Below are 26,209 nucleotides of genomic sequence, written 5' to 3'. Positions count from 1 at the left end.
CAGTCAGGCAAATAGTAATTTTTCTTTTCTTTAAGAAAAAGTAAGGATGGAGTACTCAGTCAGCTAAGTAGGTCCAGAGGTACTGCCCCTGAATGTGAAGCATAAGGTCATAAGTTTGACTCCCAGCTCAGGGGAAAAATGGAATACTCCCTAGCCCTCTGATTTTAGGTTTTTTACAAGGTTTAATTCCATCCACATAAAAAACAAAAAACAAAAAACAAACTATGACTGTGTTATTCAAGTCATTTTGTAATTTAAAGAGGAACTCCAGTGAAAATAATGTAATAAAAAAGTGCTTAATTTTTACAATAATTGTGTATAAATGATTTAGTCAGTGTTTGCTCATTGTAAAATCTTTCCTCCCCCTGATTTAAAGAGACACTGAAGGCACTTAAAAAATGGCTTTTTACTTTTTATTTATTTTAGGCATGTTTGCCCCTGTTAAAACGCCGCTACCCCGCAGCAGAACGAGGATATTTTATCCCCCAAATCCCCTATGCAAAATCCACAACTTTTTTGGTCGTGGATTTTGCTGCCCAGGGAGGCAGAGCTTTCGGCTGTAGCTCTGTCTCCATGTGCGTCAATCAGCGCTGATCGCCGCCTCTCCCCGCCCCTCTCAGTGAAAGAAGACTGAGAGGGGCGGGGAGAGGCGGCAATCCGCCCTGATGGACGTGAGTAGAGGCAGAGCAGCAGCCAAAAGCTCTCACGGATGTGCTCCCCGTAATGTGCCCCAGGGGATTTGGGGGGTAAAAAACCCTCGTTCTGCCGCAGGATAGCAGTGTTTTAACAGGGGCAAACATGCCTAACATAAATAAAAGGTAAAAAGCCTTTTTTAAATTGGCTTCAGAGTCTCTTTAAATTCAGACATTTATCACATGGTGACATTTTTACTGCTGGCAGGTGATGTCACTGGATGGAGATGCTGCTTACCTTTTTGGCAGTTGTAAACAGCTGTTATTCCCCATAATGCAACAAGGCTCCCACAGTGTGATGTCAGTACCTCAGTGCTGTGGGGTGCTGACATTACACTGTGGGAGGGGTTTCACCACAAAATCAGCCATGAAGAGCGCCTTGATGATCCTTTTGAGAAAAGGAAAAGATTTCTCATGGTAAAGGGGGTATCAGCTACTGATTGGGATAAAGTTCATTTCTTGGTTACGGTTTCTCTTTAACGCTATTCAAATGACCTTTCTGTTTCAGTTGGTAGAAAGGTAGACAGTTTTGAATGTCTAAAGAACCACATCAATCTTGGTTGTACAATGTTACCCAATCTATGTACAGTAGAAGGGTAAACTGAGAGAATATACTTTCATTGGATGGTTTAAGTGCGTCTATGCAGAAAAAGGCACAAAGAAAAATGGGCGCAAAATAGCGGTAGTAGAATATTAGTAATTTTACAGATATTCTACTGTCCACCAAGGCTGGATATATACTTTTTGTGCCACTAGGCCAAGTATGTTGTGTCTCTCTTTCTTGTGCTGCAGCGCCCCTCCCATTCCATGTGCAGCCCCACCTTCCATATGTAACATCCATGTACAGCAGCCCCTCTCTTTTACAAACAGTTCCCTTGGGCATCAGTTTCCTTTTTCATGTGTAACTCCCCATTTTCAGCCTTCTCTTTCATATGTAACAAACTCTCTTGATGCTACAGTGCCCACTTAGGCTGCAGCCACCCAAGGCCAGGGCCTTTGAGGCCTTTCCAGAAATCCAGCCCTGCTGTCCACTATGGTAGAATAACTGTAATTCTACCGATATTCTACTATGCCCCTCTGGACTCCAAATCTTAGTTGAATCCTCCACTATTTATATCTAAAAATATTCATCCCCATCTACTTCTAAAACTAACCTCTCTCCACCAACTCCTAAGACTAACCTCCACCTATCTACTCCTAACACTAGCCTCCCCCCAATCACCGCTATTTACAGTGTAACTAAACTCTGGTGAAATACTGTTCCCAACAGACCCGCCCCCTTTTTCTGCTATGCTGTAGCGGAACTCTGGCATTGCTATTTTTCATGGGTGCAATTGGTGCCTGCTATTTTTTGGCCCTCATGTCCACATTTCCATAGGCACCTTTGACGGTGCCCAAATTTCCCTGACGCCACTCGCATCCAAATTGTCCATTTGGGCAGAATGGTCAGTATATCAGTGTAGTTCTAATGGGAGGCATTTTCCTGTGATGACAGAATAGAGGCCAAGGTATTTGGGGCTAATTGGGAATTATATTACTGGGAGTTGATAAAGCTACAGGATACCAGCGAGTTTAGCATCAGTTGCATCGTAACATGACTATCCTCATTTCCAGCTTGCGGATTAACTATTTGTCAAACACTGTTGAGTACATTTCACTAAGGCTATGTACACAAATCGCAATTTTATCAACCAAACTGATCGTCTGTCATCACTTCGGGTGATGGTTAACAAGTGATTGTTGTACAGAAATACTTGGGAGATCAATGTTGGTCGGCATCTGTGCACATGATAGACTGTCACCTAAAATGATCCAGCAGGACTGTACTTAGCATGCAAAAAAAAGTGGCATCCGGCAGAGTGATGAATTATTAAAGCTAACCGAACACCATTTATAGCATCCAGGCCATCTCAATAGCACATTAAATATGCTTGCCAATAATGTGACTAATTTATAAAAAAAAATTACCTCTTCTTTTTACATTTAAAAGTTTAGCAAAGGCGTTTATTATCCTGCTTACCTGGCCTGCCCAACAGCTTCAGGCATATACGGATTTAATTGCACACATTAGCAGAGATCAAACAAAAGTTCAGCAGGGGGGGGAGGGATAGATAAAACATTGTGCTTCAAAGAGTTAAGAGAAGTCACAGATGCTATCTTCACACCTTCCCCTGGATAAATAATGGGCAGCTAGAAAAGGAGGGGGAAACACGGCAGCTCCTGTAGCTATTAGACACCAGGAAATGAAAAGTGGTACTTGGTTCCCTTTAAGTTCCAGTCTTGCACAATCATCTCTGTTGGTAGCACATAACCTTCTCATCCTTACCTGAAAGTTGTTGGTGTTTGACTTGGTATAGAGCAGGAATCGTGCATTGATCTTTTCCGAAGACCAGGGCAGTTGAGAGATTGGTCTTTCCAGAGTGCCAGCGAAAGGAATATTATCCGAGAAACATCCGATCCTGGAGAAGCAGACCTCACCACCTGCAAATGGCATCAGAGATGTCAGCTCCAGATCAGGGCCATTTCTAGACTTTTTGCTGCCTGTGACAAACTTGTGAGGATGACACCCCGACTCCCCCCCCCCTCCCCCCCACCCCCAACAAAACTTTGATGGGGCCCCCGAATGTTCACACCCTTTTCCTTGCCTAAAACCCCACTTCTTGACACCTAACCCTAAACCCCACCTTCCTGATGCCTAACCCTAAAACCCACCCCCTGATGCCTAACCCTAAAACCCCCCTTCCTGACACCTAACCCTAAAACCCCCCTTCATGACACCTAACCCTAAAACGACCTTCCTGACACCTAACCGTACCCCCCCCCCTTTCTGACACCTAACCATAAAACCCCCCTTCCTGACGCCTAACCCTAAACCCCCTTCCTGATGCCTCACCCACCTCCCATCCCTTTCTAACTTTATAATTTTACAAATGATACATTTCAAAAAACAAAAAATTTGTAAATACAAAAGACAAGAAATTTCAAACACTATAACTTTGTAATTTTCAAAACGATAAAAATGTAAAAAACTACAACTAATGCTCTCAAAACTATTAAAAATTTCAAAAGGTATAATGTTCTAATTTTCAAAACGATATTTATCGGGTGCCCAAATTTCTGTTTTCCTCGGCTGCTAATAGCCGATATTTGCATTAGCACCTTTGGCGGTGCTCAAATCACCCATTAGCCACAGACACCCAAATTTCCTGCTACGTTCCGCCCTGCCTTCCTACATAATGTAGGCCAAAGCAATTCCCCACATTCCTCCTGTGTGATTAAAGCCTTAGTCACTATGAAAGAAGCGAGAACTAGAGTGTAAGCTCTTCTGGTGCACAGACCGAATGGATCAGTGACCTCTGTAAAACACTACAGCATATATCAGAGCTGTTTTATTACTCCAGTGTAAATTTACAGCAGTGCTACAATAGTGCTTACCTATGGCTGCTCCTGCCAGGAACAGGAGGGGCAGAATAACGCCAATCATCTGAAAAATGTAGCACAACATATAAGCAGTTACTATAAAGACTACAATGGGTTGTTTTACTGATAAATTCAAAAGATCCAATCAATAATCTTATAGACAATGTTAGACCTTTAACTTGGATTGTGATTAGCCATAGCAGAAGATCTGTGTTTAGGCAAGGGGTCGTAATCCATCCAGCTTTTGTACTGCATCTAGAGGTGCAATGCTAGTGGGATCCAGTAGCAGTATGATCACTTCTTAACCCGATCTTGGGGGGAAATCTGATTGAGAATGAGTGGATTATGGTATATATCAATCACTATGACTTGGAAAGGGGGTGATCAATCACCTGCTCAATGTAGTCGTAACTGACCCTTGTATGGCTTCCTTTAAAATGTTAATCACGTAACAAGGAGTAGTTGAATAGAGTGAGTTGCAGGCTGTGAGGTTGGGGCTGCTGGTTGTACTACATCATCCTGCAGTTTAAACTGTACTGGGTGAAGCACAGACTGAATCTCACTAAGAAGACTGTAGCTTATTGAACATCCAGTCTATGATGCAAAAAGTGGACAGTGTACTTAAGCCACTTCGTGCAAAATGGACGTTTTGAAATGTTCTAATAAGACATTTTACAAACCTCCATTTTGCAGAAATACTCCTGCATTAACGGGCATGTGTGCCACGGGGGGACACGCATGTGCACCTGCCCGTTTCAACTAGTCTGTGGATGGGCGCAAAGTGGTTAACCTCTACAGGATTACATTGACTTTGTACACGCTTAAAGCGGAATGAAACCCAGCATTTATTCTTTGCTCTAAAAGATTATTTACAGCATACTACAGTGGGATGCGAAAGTTTGGGCAACCTTGTCAATCGTCATGATTTTCCTGTATAAATCGTTGGTTGTTACGATAAAAATGTCAGTTAAATATATCATATAGGAGACACACACAGTGATATTTGAGACATGAATATAAGTTTGCTGGATTTACAGAAAGTGTGCAATATTTATTTAAATACAATTAGGCAGGTGCATAAATTTGGGCACTGTTGTCATTTTATTGCTTCCCAAACCTTTAAAACTAATTATTGGAACTCAAATTGGCTTAGTAAGCTCAGTGACCCCTGACCTACATACACAGGTGAATCCAATTATGAGAAATACTATTTAAGGGAGGTCAATTTTAAGTTTACCTCCTCTTTAAATGTTCTCTGAAAAGTAGCAACATGGGGGTCTCAAAACAACTCTCAAATGACCTGAAGACAAAGATTGTACACCATCATGGTTTAGGGAAAGGATACAGAAAGCTGTATAAGAGATTTCAGTTGTCTGTTTCCACAGTTTGGGACATACTGAGGAAATGGAAGACCACAGGGTTAGTTCAAGTTAAGGCTTGAAGTGGCAGACCAAGAAAAATCTCAGATAAACAGAAGCGACGAATAGTGAGAACAGTCCGAGTCAACCCACAGGCCAGCACCAAAGACCTACAACATCATCTTGCTGCAGATGGAGACACTATGCATCGTTCAACCATTTGGCGCACTTTACACAAGGAGATGCTGTGAGAGTGATGCAGAGGAAGCCTTTTCTCCACCCACAGCACAAACAGAGCTGCTTGAGGTATGCTAACGCACATTTGGACAAGCCAGCTTTCTTTTGGAATAAGGTGCTGTGGACTGATGAAACTAAAATTGAGTTATTGGGGCGTTATGCATGGAGGAAAAAGAACACAACATTCCAAGAATAACACCTGCTATATACAGTAAAATATGGTGGTGGTTCCATCATGCAGTGGGGATGTGTGGCCAGTGCAGGGAATGGGAATCTTGTTAAAGTTGAGGGATGCATGGATTCCACTCAGTATCAGCAGATTCTGGAGACCAATGTCCAGAAATCAGTGACAAAGCTGAAGCTGCGCCGGGGCTGGATCTTTCCACAAGACGACTCTAAACACTGCTCAAAATCCACTAAGGCATTCATACAGAGGAAGAAGTACAATGTTCTGGAATGGCCATCTCAGTCCCCAGACCCGAATATAATTGAAAATCTGTGGTGTGAGTTAAAGAGAGCTGTCCATGCTCAGAAGCCATCAAACCTGAGAGGAATGGTCCAAAATACCTTCAACCAGAATCCAGAATTTCATTGGAACCTACAGAAAGTGTTTAGAGGCTTTAATTTCTGCAAAAGGAGAATCTTCCAGAGCCGGGACAAGGTCCTCCAGCACCCAAGGCTGAGACACCAAAGTGCGCCCCTCCATCCCTGCCACCCCAGCCGTCACACACTGATTGCTATTAGACTAAGAGGGCCACAGGGCCCACAACCTCCCCAACACCTTAATATCTAGTTATATGGCTTGCAGTCACTGCCATGTATCCCCTTTTCTTATTTCTTTCTGCTTCAAACACAATTAGGAATGACAGTTGAATTAATTCTGCACCCCCTCCTACACTGCGCCCTGAGGCTGGAGCCTCTCCAGCCTATGCCTCGGCCCGGCTCTGGAATCTTCTAAATATTGATTTCATTTCTTTTTTGTGGTGCCCAAATGTATGCACCTGTCTAATTTTGTTTAAACAATTATTGCACACTTTCTGTAAATCCAATAAACTTTATTTCACTTCTCAAATATCACTGTGTGTGTCTCCTATATGATATATTTAACTGACATTTTTTATCGAAACAACCAACAATTTATACAGGAAAATCATGATAATTAACAAGGTTGCTCAAACTTTCGCACTCCACTGTATATACTACCACCACTTTTTTTTTTTTTTACTAGAACAGCATTCAAAGGGTTAAACACAGGAGTTTACAAGTTTCTTATCGGGAAAGCTGGACGCATCCGAACTGTAGATAATGTTATCTTGTGTTTACTTAATTGGATCAAGTGAGGAATGTGACACATTCTCTGACTGTGCAGACTCTCCTGAACTCAGACAGACAATCAGAAAGTATTTCTGCTTAAATTAAAAGATAAATAAACCGGTTATGAATAAAATGCAAAGTCAGCTCACAGAGAAATAAAAGTGTCTTTTGGGAACTTTTAATTTCTAAATGAATAATAATACTTATGCACAAAAGCAAATGTGATAACCTTATGGCATATAAAAAGTAGATAAACATGTTTTTATTGAATATTATGTCTTATTATGGGTTTTATACCACTTTAAGTTTCTCTCTGTGAAAGTACTGATAAAATCCATAAACTGCTGCTGAGTCATTTCTGCAATAGAATTTGTCAATAGAAGGAGTAGATAACATTGTATGTTGTAGTGGAAACAACATCAGTAATACTGCTTTTAACCACTTGATGACCCAGCCTTTACCCCCCCCCTTTAAGGACCAGTGCTGATTTCGCTGATCTGTGCTGGGTGGGCTCTACAGCCCCCAGCACAGATCAAACACCAGGCAGAGCGACCAGATCACCCCCCTTTTTTCCCCAATAGGGGGATGATGTGCTGGAGGGGTCTGATCGCTCCTGCCTGCGTGTGGCTGGCGGGGGGGGGCACCTCAAAGCCCCCTCCACTGCAGGATTCCCCCTCTCCCTCTCCTCCCTCCCTTTCCCGGAGGCTGCACAGGAACGGATCTGTCCTGTGCAGCCTCTAACAGGCTCCTGCCTGTCATGTGACAGCAATCCCCGGCCGCTGATGGCCCGGGGATTGCTGATCTAGTACAACGCTGCTACTGTTAGCAGCGTTGTACAAATGTAAACAAAGCGGATTATTTCCGCTTGTGTTTACATTTAGCCTGCGAGCCGCGATCGGCGGCCCGCAGGCTATTCACGGAGCCCCCCGCCATGAATTGACAGGAAGCAGCCGCTCGCGCGAGCGGCTGTTTCCTGATTAATTAGCCTGCAACCGGCGACGCAGATGTGCGTTGCTGGTCCTGCAGCTGTCACTTTGCCGATGCGCGTTATGAGTGCGCGGTCGGCAAGTGGTTAATCGAATTGGTGTAAAATTGAACAGAAAAATTGTAACATGTGTGGCCACCATAAAACTAAAGACCCCCTTCCAAACACCCAACCCCCTGCCCCCCGGGGACCTAACCCTATCAGTCAGTGTCCCAGGGCAACCCACCATGCACACTGTGGCTACACAATAGTGGGTGCTTTTGCGCCCACTATGCAAAGTGCCTGCTATTTGTAGCTGCAGTTTGTATAGCGGGCGGCCCCATCAACCGCTATTTTATCGGGCACCCTTTTCAGCAGGATGCGCCTTGCACCCTTTTTAAATGTTCAGCTACCTTTGTACTTCTAGATATAGTACAAAGCAGGAAGCCTTTACTCATGCCCATGTGCCCTCAGCACTCCCTCCAGCATCGTCGTTAGTTAGATTCAATCTTTTTAAATAGTGTATCTATGTTTTAATACTAATACTGAGACACTAAAGCGGTAAAAAAAAATATGATATAATTAATTGGTTGTGTAGTACGAATAATTACTAGAACATTAGAAGCAAAGAAAATATTCTCATATTTTTATTTTCAGTTATATAGTGTTTTTTATAACATTGCATCATTCTCTAATACTTGCAGTTTACACACTACTCAGCATTTTAAATGATTTTGCAGGGCAGGCAAGTGAACTTTTGACCTGTCCTCTGGGGAAGAAAAAACAATATAATGCCTGACAGTTGAGATAAACTTCAGAAGACAGAGCTCTCTGCGACTTTGAAAGTCGTGGAGCTCAATGGTTTTTTTTGCATAGATAATGCTTTCAAATCTATCGATCGATTTGTGGCCGATTTAAATCGATTTCGATGGATTTGATCTACCTGACAGGATGGAAAATCTAGGTCGATCTGCTGGTAGCAGATCCATGGCCCATAGAGTTGCATTGGATCTAATGGTCCAATAATGCATTTAGATAGATTTCCAATAGATTTAATTCTGAAATCTATTAGAAATCTGTTCCTAGATAGATTCCTGTCAGATTCGACTTGACAGGCATCGGACAGAAATCTATCTGATGGATAAATCTGCTACAAATTTTAGACTCATATATCTGTTGCTAATGTTCTATTTCTTAGCTGTACTACACATACTAATCATTATATCATATTTTTTTTTTCATTTTAGTGTCTTTTTAATGTGAGATCTATTATAGGTAATAGTCACTCACCTTGCACAGTTCCAGAGCTGCCTCTCTGTGAAATGTGAGGGAACTGATATCAGCTCTCTGAAATACACATCCCCAGGGGGAGGAGACACTTTACATCAGAGAGATAAAAGGCCAGTATAGCAGTGCGGACCTGCTGTGATCTACCTCACAACACCAAGGACACCCCTGTCCTCAGCCGATGTCCAGCATCCACCGCTGGCATCCAACAATAAAGCTCTGTCACTAAAGAGAACACAAATCACACAATAGCAATACAGAGGGGTTCTAAAACCAAGATCACACAGATTGCAGCTGCTGCTCAAATTATTATTGTGCAAACAACACTAGCTGTATAAATTTATGACAAGATATCAGTTAATGCAATTGTGAGTGTTTGTTTTGTTTATATTGCTGTGTTTTGCTAATGGTTTATCCCTTCACACCATAATAAATCAGATAACACAGTACCTGATGCAACTCCTATCTGCACAGTGTTTATTCTACAAATGTAATGTAAATGCAAAAAATAGATCTCCACAGATCTGAAAGGATTAATATGAAATGGAGCCCAAGGCAGGACAATAGCTTTGGCTTCCATGATGGCTTTTCTGATAAGCTAAAGTGGTAAAAGAGTCAAAGGAAGGGGCAGCTGGGCTCTTGATACCAACTAGGCCCCAATGTACCTGCCTATGTTGTCTTGTGGATGATTCTACTCTGGATCTACACTGGTAATATCAACATTATACCAAGAATGGAAATTACCATTGCATGGTCGTCAGACACTGGAAACACCATGCCACCTTTTTTTTTATAATAAACAACTGATGTACAGACATGCATGCTTGGCTCTGCTAAGCTTCTGTGGTGGAAGGAACCAGCCTTATCTTGGCCAGTACAATTGCATTAAAGGGAACCTGAAGTAAGAGAAATAAGAAGGCTTCATTTTAAACAATACCAGTTGCCTGGCTGATCCTCTGCCTCTAATACTTTGCTAAGTTTCTATGTTGGAAGGAACGAGCCTTATCTTGGCTAGTACAATGCATTAAAAGCGGACCTGAATTTAAAATTTCCTTTCTGCTTTTAACCATTTCAGCCCGCTGGGATTTTTCACCTTATGCCTCAGAGCAATTTTCACCTCCCATTCATTCGCTAATAACTTTATCACTAATTATCACAATTAATTGATCTATATCTTGTTTTTTCCGCCACCAATTAGGCTTTCTTTGGGTGGTACATTTTGCTAAGAATTATTTTTTTCTAAATGCATTTTAACAGGAATATTAAGAAAAAAAATGGAAAAAAAATGGAAAAAAACATTATTTCTCAGTTTTAGGCCATTATACCTTTAAAATAATATATGCTACCATAATTAAAATCTATGTATTTTATACATAGTTATTACACCATTTAAATTTTGTCCCTATCACAATGTATGGCGCCAATATTTTATTTGGAAAAAAAGGTGCATTTTTCAGTTTTGCGTCCATCACTATTTACAAGCTTATAATGAAAAAAAAATGGTCGTAATACACACTCTTCACGTGCATATTTAAAAAGTTCAGGCTCTTAGGTAACTATTTATGTTTATTTTAATTTTTTTTAATTGTCATTTTTTTTTTCATGAAAGATTTTATTTGGGTAATTTTTGGTGTGGGAAAGAAACAGTTAATCTTAAATGTAATCATGTGCGTTTATTGTATTAAAAAAAAAAAAGTACGTAGATGTAGTTTTACTATTTGGCCACAAGATGGCCACAGTGAGGTTTTTTTTTTCCAGTCCTCCTAGCTTCCAGGAAGCATATAGAGGACGTAAACTTTTTTTTTTTCATAAAGACCGAGGCCTCTGATGAGAAGCCGTTGGTTTTTCTGCTGGGGGCTTGGATCAATGAACGGGAACCATGTTCCCATTCATTGATCTCTGGGTTACCAGGGGTGGCATAGGGGATCGCACACTGGAGCGCGCCGAAGCCAGCAGCACAGCAACCGCCTGGTCATGAGGATCACGTGACATGATGAGAAAGACGTATATGCACAGTGCCAAACACACAAATAACTATGCTGTGTTCCTTTTTTTCTTTCTCTGCCTGAAAGAGTTAAACATCAGGTATGAAAGTGACAGTTTCTGTCCGGGTCAGATTATAGGCTAATCCTTACAGTTGATCCTGTGATTTTATTGCATGTCTCTGGATTTTTTGAATAAAGATATCAGCCTTTTACTTCAACCTGTTCTGGATTGCGGATCCTTTTGTACATATCCATTTCGTTATGGCTTGGCTTGCCTGATCCTGCACCGACTGGTATGATGTTTGGGGGTCCTGAGCTTATATGAACTTTCCTCACTGCTAATCCTTACAGTCATAAAACACTTTCTTGTCAGTAAATGGCTTCTGACAGCAGGAAAGATATAAAAAGGGCCCAAAGTTCATATATTTTAGCTCATATACTTCAGTGAATGTGTCATTGAGCAGAGACAATGAAACAGTGAAACCTTAAAAACTAGATTTAAATATCAAATAAAACTGCATGATATCATAAAAAAGTCATGTTTAGGAGAAGGAGGACAGATATAATTGTTTATCTCATCAGTTTTTTTTTCACCCCAGAAGTACCTGAGACAGGGGAAAACAAATATGTATACATACTTGGGGCTTCTTCCAGCCCTCTCCAGGCTGATCGCTCACTCGCTGTCCTTTGCCGCCTGAATCATCCCCAATTGGCCCTCGAAAGTCTGGGCCAGTCGGGGCAGGTGCAGTCCACCCTGACGCGGTCCTCATCAGGCGTCGAACACTCCCGGCTAGGGAGCAATCAGCCTGGAGGGGACTGGAGAAAGCCCTAGGTATGTATATTTTTTTTACCATCTCAGGTTTACTTTAAGGATAAGCAACAGCATAATAACCTTTAATGGAACACTCCAGCAAAAAGGTAAGTAGTTCAATCTTGACAGAACTGACAGGTTTTGAACTAGTCAATCTCCTCATAGGGAGATTCTCATAATTTTTTTTGTTTTGTTTTCAAAAGCATTTCCATGATCTGTCTTTACCACGCCCACTTTCCAGTGCTTGGACACACCCAGTTTTTGACACAGCGCACAGGTCGACGGCTACCCCACCAATGGATCCAGCACCTGCATGCCACCCTCAATAAAAAATCCTGGATCCCCCCCTGCTTGGTTCTTTATCCACCATGTGTACAGCTATGGTTGCTCATGGTGCCGTCTGCTCCTCACGCTTTCTCTACATAAAACAGGTGTTATGTAAGAGTCAATCAGAAGCATATGGCTGGAACTCACAGCAATTCAGTGCAAGGTCATGGTTATTCTAAATTTCACCTAAAAACAGCTAGTCAGCTGCTCCAGATACAGCCAAGGCCAATGCATATCTATAGCATCGAGGTGAAAAACACTGCTTATATAAATTGCTGAACTTTCCTAGAAAAATACATTAGATAATACACTGACAGACAAATAATAACCACCACTGCCTGCTTACATTCACAGGCTGTAATATGGACACATTTTTTCCCCTCGGCCCTTAAAGTGCCAGTCCACCCAGAATTTATATTTCCCATGTAGGAGTCTGGTGGAAAAAGTTACACAGTGTAACCCCAAACTGCACTTTGTTATTTGGATACAAGATATCCTCATAGCCGAAACAGGTAAATCAAGAGCATACTGTGCCTAGTAAATTGGGTGTTGCGGCTGCCATAGGATGCCATGCAATACGTGGCTATGGCAGCTCAAGTAAGTAATTTGGGCGCAGGAGTGCGCCACTGTAGCTGAACTAACTTAGCTGATTTGAATGACTTTACAGTCACTGTGATTAGTGACTTCATAGCCACTCAGGTAAATAGTGGAGTGGCTTTAGGTACCGGCTTATCCCGGGGGTTAGTGTTAGGAGTAGGTGGGGGGAGGTTAGTGCTAGGCATAGATAGGGAAAGTTATTGTTAGGAATAGGTGGGGGTGGGGTTACTGTTACTGCATATATAGGGGAAAGGTTAGTGTTAGGAGTAATGAGGGGTGGTTAGTGTTAGGCATATATAGGGGGAAGTTAGTGTTAGGAGTAGGGTAGGGGGGGGGGTTAGTGTAAGGTATACATAGGGGGATGGTTAGTGTTAGGAGTAAGATATGGGGGTTAGTGTTAGGCATATATAGGGGAAAAGTTAGTGTTAAGAGTAGTGAGGGGGTAAGGGGTGGTTAGTGTTAGGCATGTATAGGGGGATAGCTAGTGTTAGGAGTAAGGTACTGGGGATAGTGTTAGGCACATATAGGGGGATGTTAGGAGTAGGGTAGGGTAGGGGGGTTGGTGTTAGGCAATTATAAGGGGGAGGGTTAGTGTAAGGAGTAGGGTAGTGGGGTTAGTGTTAGGCATATATAAGGGGGAGGTTAGTGTTAGGAGTAGGGTAGTGGGGTTAGTGTTAGGCATATATAATGGGAAGGGTAGTGTTAGGAGTAGGATAGGGGGATTAGTGTCAGGCATATATAGGGAGAATGTTAATTTCAGGAGAAGGTAAGGGGGGGGGGGGGGGGTTAGTGTTAGGCATACAGAGAGGGGAGGTTAGTGTGAGAATTAGGTTAAATTGGGAGATAGTACAATATCCGTATAATTAACAATATACTATCTGGGATCGGGGATAGCACCCATTTTACCAGGTGCCCCTTTTTGCATGTACGCCTCATAGCAACTATCCACACTCATATGGTATATTTCTGTGTGGGAGATACTTGCAAAACCAAGACTTATTGTGGTACTTTCCTTTCAGTAAAAGGCTCGGCCAATCCTGTGAATCCAGGCCTGGGCTGAGGCTATTTAAGTCTGCAGCGTTAGCATGGGTGACAGTTTTAGAACCGGGTGGATTGCGAGGTGCTCCCTCAAAGAAAGCGGAGGTAAACTTCAAGGCTGAGGCTTTTTGAGATGGTCTTTAATGCTCCGACTGACTCGAACTAAAGGGGAGGCAACAACTGTCATCATGGTTGAGAGACTGCTCCTTCTTAATAAAGTCCTCTGATGTCCCCAGTGTAGACAGATATACAGTATAGGACTCTATTATGTACTCTTGTAATATGCACAACCATTATTCCCCTCCTTCCTCTTGTGTGAGTATGAAATGCTTAAAGCGGACCAAAACTTTAAAATTGAAAACAAATCATGAATCGAATCATGAATCGGACATGTCAGATTGAATCAAATGGAATCAATGAATCGAATCACATTGAATCGAATCTGACAAAGAATCACATGGTGTAGATGGGACTGATTCTGGCTGATTTTCCCAGCAGCTTATGACTGCACAAATGACTCTCTGCACAGACCTGGAGTCTGGTTGCCTGGCAACAATGTAAACACATACTGAGGAGCTCAGCTGAGCTCAGCTGTTATGGCGATTCCGCCAGGAGTGGATTATACTACTGAAAACTAGGTAGGCAGGAGTTATGGTTGTGAAATGAAATAAAAAAAAAAAACCACCCCTAACAAATGGATTAGCCTCCCAGTCTGTCACCCGTCACTGTTTACATTACATGTTGTACTGATGAAACAATTCATTTTTTAAAAAAAACTTTTTACACTATTTTAGAAGGATGTTTAATAGTTTATGCATAAACCACTTTTAATTTTTTTCCCCATTCACAAAAGAACCCCTTTAAAAGGAAATAAATATGGCAGCCTCCACATCCCTCTTACTTCATTGTACTTGAAATAAACATAAATGCTAATTTAACACGTTAAGTAAGTAAGTGCATGCCCACACTTATCTGCACCTCAAATACGTAGCGATGTAAAAATATCACGTAACAGACAGACATCAATCATTCCACTGTAAGAAAAGATCTACAATTACAGAAGATTCCAAATAGTTGTCATCTTTCTTGCCCAAACCAGCCTGTCCCAGCAAGATCAGCCAAGAAACATAAAACAAAATGATAAAAGATTATAAATAAAGAAAGGAGATATACATTGGAGGTGCACCAGGAAAAATGTTGCTGTCCAGATAGAACATAAGGGCAAAGCTTAATTTTGTTTAAAAAAAACAAAAAGATAAAGATCCTCAATTCTGGCACAATGCGCTTTGGATAGATGAGGAGACAAAGGTATAGTTTTTTGGTCAACGTATCAGAAGACAAGTTTGTTAAGAATGAAATTGTTTCACCACAAGAACTCAAATGGGGGAAAAAATAGTTTGTTATCTGTTTAGAAAGGGGGCCTTCTCAAGGAGAGTGGTTAAAATATGCTCTTCATCATGCTCTGATGAAGGGAGGCAGACCTCCTGAAACATGTAAGCGATAGACTGCAAGTGACGTCACTACAAGGAAGTTTCCCTGGGATCCAAGCCGTGCAGTGGTGAGAGCGGGTGCGCAGCTCTCCCACAGTCCAACCGGTTGATCCATCTTGCACCACTGAAGGAGTCTTTTCACCTTGCCCTTACCAGTGGAGTGCCTATCGGGGATCTAGCAGCCTCCACTCAAGTCGTCCAAGGTTACGTGAGTGAATCAGCAGCACAGACTGCCCAACTACCTGAGGGTTTCAAGCCATATTTACTGCATGAACTATGCCATTATTTGCATGAGTACTCACACACAATTAAGTTACTTATCATTGCAAACGAGCCATAGTGCATCAGGCTCTGGTTGTATCAATTTGTTTGCACCGAAGAAGAATGCAATTATATTGCACCCAACTATAGCAGTCTAGACTAAGGAAACTTTGAAACCTTCAATTATTTTTGGGTCTTATTTTGCCATTTACCTTTTACTTTTATATTCTCATTTTTATTTTTTGACACAACCTTGTCCCCCTTTTTCTGTATGCATGTTTTTGTATGCATGAGATTTGTAAGCTCGGTGTGACGACGCTGCAGCACCTTACAGATGTTGTATATACAGCACCAGGGAAAGTATGCTTTTATGCTATTTTAATAAATGCTGTTTAATAAATTTGTTCATATGCACAAATTTGTATTGAATTATTACTATAACTATTGAGTTTGAAGTGCAGATTAAGAAAAACTGTTTATCATTTACTTTCTTGACAAGGAAGGGGCTACCTTTGTTTCTTTAATCTGCAGCTAATATAAGTGTCAATCGGGCGCAGAGATTGTGAATCATTCACTAAAATATGGAATATCTTACCTCAGGACATAGTTATAGCAAACTCTATATCTACATTTAAAAAGGGCTTGGATGTTTTTTTTTTTGCATTGAGGGGCATCCACGACTATAATTACTAGGTAATTCCTGGGAGAGTAGATACAGGAATTTATCTGACTGGCTTCTGGAGTCGGGAAGGAATTTTTCCCTTTCAAAGTAAATGTAAAGACAATATAAAAAAAGAAGGTCAGATACTTTCCTTATGGACAGGGAAGTATCCTGGATCCTATAGAACACAGATGTTGAACTTCAAGCCTGGAGGGCGAGATCCATGCCAATGTTTAGGATGGACTGAGAAAGAGCGGAGTGTGTTCTACCTGATGGACCACACCTTTCCTGATTCAGACCCATCAATTAATTTGAGCTGTGTCAAAAATATGTGAGGACATCGGCCCTTGAAGGAACGGTTTGACATCCCTGCCATAGAGCCTTCCCTGTCCTCTCTTGTACCCCTCGTTCCAGTACCGTCACCCCCATTTAAATTTCCTGCTCGTGCATGTGCAGTATGGGGTCGTGGGCTCACGGACATGAATTTGACCAATTGGTCGAGTACACACAACAGGGGAGCAAGAAAAGACAGGTAAGGCTCTATAGGATCCAGAGCCTTCAGTGTCCATAGGTTAAGCTCTGTATTTTTTATATTGCTTTTACATTTACTTTAAGGCTAATTGGCCTAGCCCTTGTAAGATTTTTTTTACCTTCCCCTGGACCCTTAAGATACACCTCTTCAAACAGGCATTATCCAGACATTATGTCTGCCTCTGCCTATACCAACTGTCTCTGTCTATTCACCTTCAATTGTGCAACCCTACCTAGTGTTTCCACCCCTGTGCTTTAGACTGTAAGCTTGTATGGCCAGGATCGTCCCCCTGCTGTTCTTTGTCTTTGATGTAATGATTTCACTTACGTATGTGCATCCCAGTGTTGTTTGATCTTACTATAGTTTGCATTGTTTATATATGTATTCTTTATAATTGATATAAATAAATTGTCAGACATTTTTATTGCATATCTATGTACCTCGAATGATTGCTACCCACTATAGTACACATTAGAATGGAATGATGGTGTTTTAAAAATAATCATAAAAATGTGTTAAAAATAAAAAAAAAATGCTCCTGTTGTGTATCTACTCAATTACGTGACTATATAACTGATAAACATCAGTACAGTACAAAATACAGCAAAATTATATGGAACTAGTTATAACAGTGTACGGTTTGGTTTTATCACCAGATACACACAGAGATAGAAAGGATTGGGCACACATCCCGGCTAATAATCTAGAAATGACAGTGGCCTTGGAAGAGACACACAGTGCCAGTAGTTTCCAAGTTCACTGACCTTCCCTTATATCATTATAAAGCAGCTGATAATGATTCAAATTTCATCACAGCCTGGCACACGGTGCCCAGGCTGTATTCACTGTAACTTAGACCATGTTTTCCACAGAATACCATATTCTACTTAATGGAGAACTTCCCAAAAAAAAACACCTGATGAAGGGTGTTAACCCAAAACATGTTGTGTTGATTTCAATCCAATATATATTGCTATAGTTAAAGCCAGTCATGTGCCATCTCCTGTTTGTTATTCTTGCCTGATGCACTACTAGAAGTGGTGTACCTGGTTGGGGACTGGCACTGGCATCCCTTGCTTTATAGTAGACGTGTTGAGCGTTGTTCCAGAGGGATTTTAAAGTATTTATACACATACAATTCCTCTGTTGCCAGGGACTAGTAAAACTTGACTAGTTTTTAATGTTTGATTAAAAGTTAATTGCTGCCACATTATATCGTACTGAAATTGAATCAATTATGTGGGAATCGACGTTCAAGTATACGAGGAATAACCTCATTCCCTAGACATCATAGTTGAATATATAATAAGTTACACAAACCCCCACCAAAAAGCTAACATATTGGTAGGTGAACAGAGGCGCCAGAAGGATAAAAGTACATAAAATTTTTAAAAAATTGCTGGGAGGAAGTGGTGGACTCGCCTCCATTAAAGCAGACACCAAGGACTGTAAATATATAGATATACACATTCATTGAAAATACCCCAAAGATGCAACGCGTTTCGCGGGCACAGCCCACTTCTTCAGGCAATAAGCAGGGGATAAACAACAGCAATTCAGTTATAGCAAGCAGAGCAAGACCAATATATTTGAGTCCACCCCAGGTGGAGGGGTGATCTACCCCCTTTCTTCCTATCTACAGAGAGCGACTTCTTAATCCTGAGTGAGGACAGGTCTAATCTCCTCACCTGCCCAATGAGTGGTTACCTAGGTGGTAACCCGTGTTTGTGAGTATTACCATCTCACTGTTTCATTTATCCAATCAATTTTGACATACTACACCATATTGGGCTCTCGAATTTCTCTTTAACTTCAAAAAGCTAACATGTTTCACTTCCTAAATAGAAGCTTTTTCAAAGGAACAAATGCTAATGTGTAAGAGTGCAATAGTGCAAAGGTGCAATAACATTATAAATACATCATTCACAACAACGACATAGCATATAGGCTCATGACAGTAGCCAAACGAGCCAGGCAAAGAAGCAGCCCTTTTATACTGAGCAGGTCTAAAAAGGGGTGGGTGCACTCAGTCCATTAGACACACCTCTTCCTTCACCTTTCTAATTGGTCCACTCATCTGTCAGTATAATCTTTATCCAATCGCAAAGGACCACCATTGTTTCCATTACATTCCTAAACTACCCTAAATGCAAGAGATGCCACTCAGGGAAACCCTATCCATATGCAAACACTTTAGCAAATAGACTTGTCACAATAAACAAAGCTCAGTACACTTTAAGCCGTATAAAATAGCTTACAAACACTAGGATCAAAATCTGAGGCTTCTCATTGGTTCAGCGAAGCCCTTACATCATATTCTGATAGGCCAATCACATTAATGCGTTCCACAGGTCATCTTCTGCATACCATTGTGGTCACATGACCAGTGGCGCTAAGTCCACATTCCGTACGTGTCTCACCAATACATTTGTACACGTAAACGGCAGCGCCCGCAAGAGGAGATGGCCAATGGGGAGATGATACGCATACGGCACCTTCCTTTCCGCATCAGCTGGAATGCATCCAGCGGCCCAATCTCTAGACTAACAGTGTTACTGTATGATCGCTTAGCAACATGTAAACTGACCTGATTTAGCAGCGTAAGATGTAAAACCTTTATGAAGTAATAAAGTGCTGACAGGGCCGGAGCTACCATAGGAAAAAATAGGCAATTGCCCCAGGGCCCCAGAGCCTGTAGGGGCCCCAAGGTGTCCCTCCCCCATCTTAACTGTTGCTCCCCATGGACTCTGCAGAGTCTTTGGCAGAGCAGCGTCTCATCTGTGCTGGCGGGCAGGTGAGACACTACACTGACATAGATACTGCAGAGGTCTTAGGGAGCACAGTTAAGTTTGGAGGTGATTGGGAAATTTGGCTGCAACAAAGGGCCCCTAATGATGCTTTTTGGTCAGGGGGGTGTCTGTTGGGGGGGCTCAATTGTTACTTGAACCGACCCTGAGTGCTGAGGCCCACAACTCAATAGTGGACTTATATTACGTTTATAATATCAGTGATCCAAAAAATTCTATATGATCACATTACTCAGTACATTACTGGACATAGAATAAGGTATATAATTCCAAGATTAACAATCTATCAGTGGATATCCATGAAAATTCATCATACCAAATAATAAGGGGTTCATCGATTTCAGGTATCTGTTGTGTATTGGATTTTAAAGTGTACCTTAACAAGTAGTGTAGTTATACTTACCTGGGGCTTCTTCCAGCCTCATGAGGTGGGTGGGCTCCCTCCCTCCCTCCCTCCCTCCCTCCCCATGAGGTGGGTGGGCTGGGTGGGCTGGGTGGGCTCCCTCCCCATCCTCTTCAGTCAGTCCGCTCTCTGGTCATCCCAGCTGGTAATCTGCCGCCTGGCCAATCATTCAAGTCCAGTCTTATCAGCTGAACGACGGACTGTACACACGCCCGATTTGACGTCCGGACGACTGAACGACCGGACGTTCAAACGACGGGTCGTTTAAAAAAATCTAACGTGTGTACGAGCCTTAACTCTCCCTTTTGTGAAGTGAGGGTAGATTGAGAGCACTGCAGTATTGAGAACACATCTAGTCATATTTATGTGTTTGTAATTACATGCTTTTGTGGGGGGAGGGGTGGGGCGCACTTTGGAATCTCTGCCTCTAGTGCTGGGAAGCCTTGTCCCAGCACTGATGAGCAGGTTCCTGTTTGGTTGGGAGGGTCAGACAACAGTAAAGCTAAGTACACATGGACCAAGCTGCAGCCTGATTATCATCTGAGATATATAGAGGAGGCGGGCACCAGTGCTCGTGTTGCCATACAGGATTTATTGGCAGCAGATGATAAAAAGCCCAGAGGATTTAAATGATAAAAATGAGTTAAGTTGCTTCCTGGAGCCCCACTAAAATTCTCTCTGATGGTCAGCCATGTTTTTGATTCTTGATTCTTAGTTGCTGGACGATTAATTGAGTACTTTATGTGTATATATATGTTGTTAGAATTGTAATGTATGCTCTGTACCTCTGGGTTGTTCTGTCCTTTTTTCTCCCTCCCACCCTTCTATATGGGTTTGTGTAGTAAAATTTGGGGTAAGATACTGTACTGCATGATCCCCTGATCTTCCGCACCATTTCCTGATCTCTATGTGAAATGACAGTAGTGGGTGTGCTGCTGGATGTCTTTCCTCACTTACACTCCGGCCTCCTTATGTCTGACTGTAATACGTGAGTAATCCCTCTCTCCTATGGGCGATGTGTACGTAGGCTGTTGCCATGGCTATACTGTGGGTGGAGTGAATTGGGACATGTCTGATAGGCTACATCGCTAGTATCCTCCGTGTATGTGGCGTATGATGGGCGGCTTTAGGTCCCGCCCCCCCCCCCTTTAGGATAGGTGCAGTGGGCGCTATGCACAGTGTACACAAAACGCCCGATTGGAGGGAGAGCTGTCACGTATGGTGGGAGGGGCGGCCGGTGACGTCAGACGCGCGGCTTGGATACAAAATGCGGCCATGATCTAACGCAGTCACCGGCCTCTCTGCACCCCCGCAAACACCTCTGATGAGACAACGTGTGTTGTGAAACAGCTGTCAGGTAGGGGGGAGCGCTCTCCATCGAGGGCCTCCTCTGGGTTTTTTATCATCTGCTGCCAATAAATCCTGTATGGCAACACGAGCACTGGTGCCCGCCTCCTCTATATATCTTGAATGCTGGAAGTTGTGCTTTGGCGCAGGCACAGTGTATGTGAGCCTTTGGATATCATGGGCCTGATTCACAAAGCGGTGCTAACCCAGTTAGCACGCCTAAAAGACTTTAGGTGTGATAACCATTGCACCATGCTGGTGAAAAGCCAGTTTAGGCGTGATAAGTTTAGGTGTGATAAGTTTAGGTGTGATAAGTTTAGGCATGCTAAGTTTAGATAAGTTTAGATCGCACGCAAAGTCCCGCACGCAAAGCAGCGCCATTAAACTCTATGCGAAGTGCACCAGACTTTGCTAGCGCAAAACTTTTGATCAGCTGTGCACTGCGGTGCTAACCCAGTTGGTGCTTAAACTTATCATGCCTAAACTTATCACACCTAAACTTAGCATGCCTAAACTTATCACACCTAAACTTATCACACCTAAACTTATCATGCCTAAACTGAGTTTAGGCATGATAAAGGGCTTTTCACCAGCGTGCTAACTGTTAGCACCGCTTTGTGAATCAGGCCCAATGATTATTTGCTCTGGTCATTCACAAAGCTGAAGTGCTAGTCATTTTTCTCTCTCTCTCTCTGTGGAAACTGATTATCATCTGACTGTTGGACGACATTCAGTCGTGTGTACGCGTGCAAACAACTTGATGAGCAACTGATAACAGGTGGAACAACTGATAGCAGATGGAAGCATGAAGTGCTCCAAAATCTCCTGATAGCTAGCTGCATTGACCTTGCCCTTGATAAAACACAGTGGACCAACACCAGCAGCTGACATGGCACCCCAGACCATCACTGACTGTGGGTATTTGACACTGGACTTTTGCATGCATTGCATCTTGGCATTTCCCTTTCCCCGTCTTCCTCCAGACTCTGGCACCTTGATTGCCGAAAGACATGTAAAAGTTGCTTTCATCCGAAAAAAGTACTTTGGACCACTGAGCAACAGTCCAGTGCTGCTTCTCTGTAGCCCAGGTCAGGCGCTTCTGCCGCTGTTTCTGGTTCAAAAGTGGGTTCATGCTTCCATCTGCTGAAAAGCTTTATGGAGATAAAGATTTCATTTTTCAGCACGACCTGGCACCTGCTCACAGTGCCAAAACCACTGGTAAATGGTTTACTGACCATGATATTACTGTGCTCAATTGGCCTGCCAACTCTCCTGACCTGAACCCCATAGAGAATCTGTGGGATATTGTGAAGAGAAAGTTGAGAGACGTAAGACCCAACACTCTGGATGAGCTTAAGGCCGCTATCGAAGCATCCTGGGCCTCCATAACACCTGAGCAGTGCCCAGGCTGATTGCCTCCATGCCACGCGGCATTGAAGCAGTGATTTCTGCAAAAGGATTCCCGACCAAGTATTGAGTGCATAAATGAACATAATTATTTGAAGGTTGACTTTGTTTGTTTTAAAAACACTTTTATTTTATTGGTCGGGTGAAATATGCTAATTTTTTGAGATAGGAATTTGGGGTTTTTATGAGCTGTATGCCAAAATCATCAATATTAAAACAATAAAAGGCTTGAACTACTTCAGTTGTGTGTATTTGAATCTAAAATATATGAAAGTCTAATGTTTATCAGTACATTACAGAAAATAATGAACTTTAACACAATATGCTAATTTTTTGAGAAGATCCTGTATATATATATATATATATATATATATATATATATATATATATATATATATATATACACACACACAAAAAATATGTGGTGAACAGGAAGAATAAATACCGCATAAATACACAGACCTGCTGGGGCTTTTTCATTGGTTTGTGTACTTATGCGGTATTTATTCTTCCTGTTCACCACATATTTTTTGTATATATACACATTATATATATATATATATATATATATATATATATATATATATATATATATATATATATATATATATATATATATATATATATAGTGGCTTGCAAAAGTATTCAGCCCCTTGAAGTTTTCCACATTTTGTCATATTACTGCCACAAACAGTGGTAACACAAACACAAATTTTATTGGAATTCCACATGAAACACCAATACAAAGTGGTGTACACGTGAAAAGTGGAACGAAAATCATACATGATTCCAAACATTTTTTACAAATAAATAACTGCAATGTGGGGTGTGCATAATTATTCAGCCCCCTTTGGTCTGAGTGCAGTCAGTTGCCCATAGACATTGCCTGATGAGTGCTAATGACTAAATAGAGCGCACCTGTGTGTAATCTAATGTCAGTACAAATACAGCTGCTCTGTGAGGGCCTCAGAGGTTGTCCAAGAGAATATTGGGAGCAACAACACCATGAAATCCAAAGAACACACCAGACAGGTCAGGGATCAAGTTATTGAGAAATTTAAAGCAGGCTTAGGCTAGAAAAAGATTTCCAAAGCCTTGAACATCCCACAGAGCACTGTTCAAGCGATCATTCAGAAATGGAAGAAGTATGGCACAACTGTAAACTTACCAAGACAAGGCCATCCACCTAAACTCACAGTCCGAACAAGGAGAGCGCTGATCAGAAATACAGTCAAGAGGCCCATGGTGACTCTGGACGAACTGCAGAGATCTACAGCTCAGGTGGGGGAATCTGTCCATAGGACAGCTATTAGTCGTGCACTGCACAAAGTTGGCCATTATGGAAGAGTGGCAAGAAGAAAGCCATTGTTAACAGAAAAGCATAAGAAGTCCCATTTGCAGTTTGCCACAAGCCATGTGGGGGACACAGTAAATATGTGGAAGAAGGTGCTCTGGTCAGATGAGACCAAAATGGAACTTTTTGACCAAAATGCAAAACGCTATGTGTGGCAGAAAACTAACACTGCACATCACTCTGAACACACCATCCCCACTGTCAAATATGGTGGTGGCAGCATCATGCTCTTGGGTTGCTTCTCTTCAGCAGGGACGGGGAAGCTTGTCAGGGTTGATGGGAAGATGGATGGAGCCAAATACAGGGCAATCTTGGAAGAAAACCTCTTGGAGTCTGAAAAAGACTTGAGACTGGGGCGGAGGTTCACCTTCCAGCAGGACAATGACCCTAAAAATAAAGCCAGGGCAACAATGGAATGTTTTACAACAAAACATATCCGTGTGTTAGAATGGCCCAGCCAAAGTCCAGATCTAAATCTAATCGGGAATCTGTGGCAAGATCTGAAAACTGCTGTCCATCTAATCTGACGGAGCTGGAGCTGTTTTGCAAAGAAGAATGGGCAAGGATTTCAGTCTCTAGATGTGCAAAGCTGGTAGAGACATACCCTAAAAGACTGGCATCTGTAATTGCAGCAAAAGGTAGTTCTACAAAGTATTGACTCAGGGGGCTGAATAATTATGCACACCCCACTTTGCAGGTATTTATTTGTAAAAAAATAATGTTTGGAATCATGTTTGAGTTTCGTCCCACTTCTCACATGTACACCACTTTGTATTGGTCTTTCATGTGGAATTCCAATAAAATTGATTCATGTTTGTGGCCGTAATATGACAAAATGTGGAAAACTTCAAGGGGGCCAAATACCTTTGCATATATATATTGTTTTTCACAATGTTGTATTCTCATTTTTACCAGTTTATAATTATTTATTAATATAACACTTCATTGTCCCTAGTAGCACTTTACGTATCCCTCTGAGGGCCCCCTGTGTATTATTATTGCACTGGCTGTTATTGTTGACATTACATGCCCAACCTCTTGAATAATTCTGTTTTGAATTGTCTTTAAATTCATAATCAATAAAGTTGAATAGTTTTTTTTTGCACATATCAGTTTGGTGCTGTACTTTTGAGGTATCCTTTGTTCTTCGTTGAGCCAATCACTGTGATCGGCTGTCATAGGGTTCAGCCTATGACAGCGGATCACCCCTGAGCCAAGGACCTTACGCCGATCGGCGTTAGGCGGTCCTGTTGCTGCCGCCGCGTCCACGCCCAACGGCATGACGCAGTCAGCAAGAGGTAAATTGAGTTGGTTGTTTAGCCGTCTAGGTGTGTGGACATACAGATCATGTGGTTCGTTAGGTTGTTTGGTTTGTCGCGTTGGTCGTGTGGTTGTGTGCATGTTGGAAGTGTGTAAGAGCCTTAAGACCAATATGCAATATGTCAGAGTGGTAAGAAAATGTAGAGTCACATATATATACTTAAAGGATACTGCAGCTGAAAGGCTGCAGAGAGATAAAACCTGCATTGTGTAGGTAAAGAAAAGGACATACTCACCGCTCCCCTCGCTCCCTGCCGTCGGGTCCCGTCGTCAGCCACAGCTCCCGGTACTGGCCGACTCTCCTGACCCGGACATACTGCGCTGCACATGCGCAGTATGTCCTATAATCTTCGCTTCTGGCGTCGCATCATGACGCCAGAAGTACGGACACTCCCCCGCCTCCTGCGTGTGCGCTCCAGCGGCTCCACTATAAAGCTAGCATGTAGTTTTATAGTGGAGCCGATGGAGCGCACACGCAGGAGGCGGGGGAGTGTCCGTACTTCTGGCGTCATGATGCGACGCCAGAAGCGAAGATTACAGGACATACTGCGCATGTGCGGCGCAGTATGTCCGGGTCAGGGGTCAGAAGAGTCGGCC

At 42.2% G+C, this 26,209-nt stretch overlaps 1 protein-coding gene across 1 annotated transcript in view; it reads right to left on the bottom strand.

The window, feature by feature from the left end:
• LOC137536676 (pancreatic triacylglycerol lipase-like) overlaps window positions 1–20,206 on the bottom strand; it is a 72,722-nt gene extending 52,516 nt beyond the window's left edge. Inside the window, exons 1-3 of the mRNA XM_068258912.1 lie at window positions 20,185–20,206; window positions 4,292–4,320; window positions 3,019–3,198 (exon numbers count right to left, since the gene is read on the bottom strand). Coding sequence (XP_068115013.1) covers window positions 3,019–3,198; window positions 4,292–4,320; window positions 20,185–20,206 — 231 coding nt within the window. The remainder of the gene's footprint in view (window positions 1–3,018; window positions 3,199–4,291; window positions 4,321–20,184) is intronic.
• Between the last annotated feature and the right edge of the window lie 6,003 nt (window positions 20,207–26,209).

Source organism: Hyperolius riggenbachi, chromosome 10 (genome assembly GCF_040937935.1).
Source record: "Hyperolius riggenbachi isolate aHypRig1 chromosome 10, aHypRig1.pri, whole genome shotgun sequence".
Classification (NCBI taxonomy): Eukaryota; Metazoa; Chordata; class Amphibia; order Anura; family Hyperoliidae; genus Hyperolius; species Hyperolius riggenbachi.
This window is presented reverse-complemented; position numbering and strand designations above follow the sequence as displayed.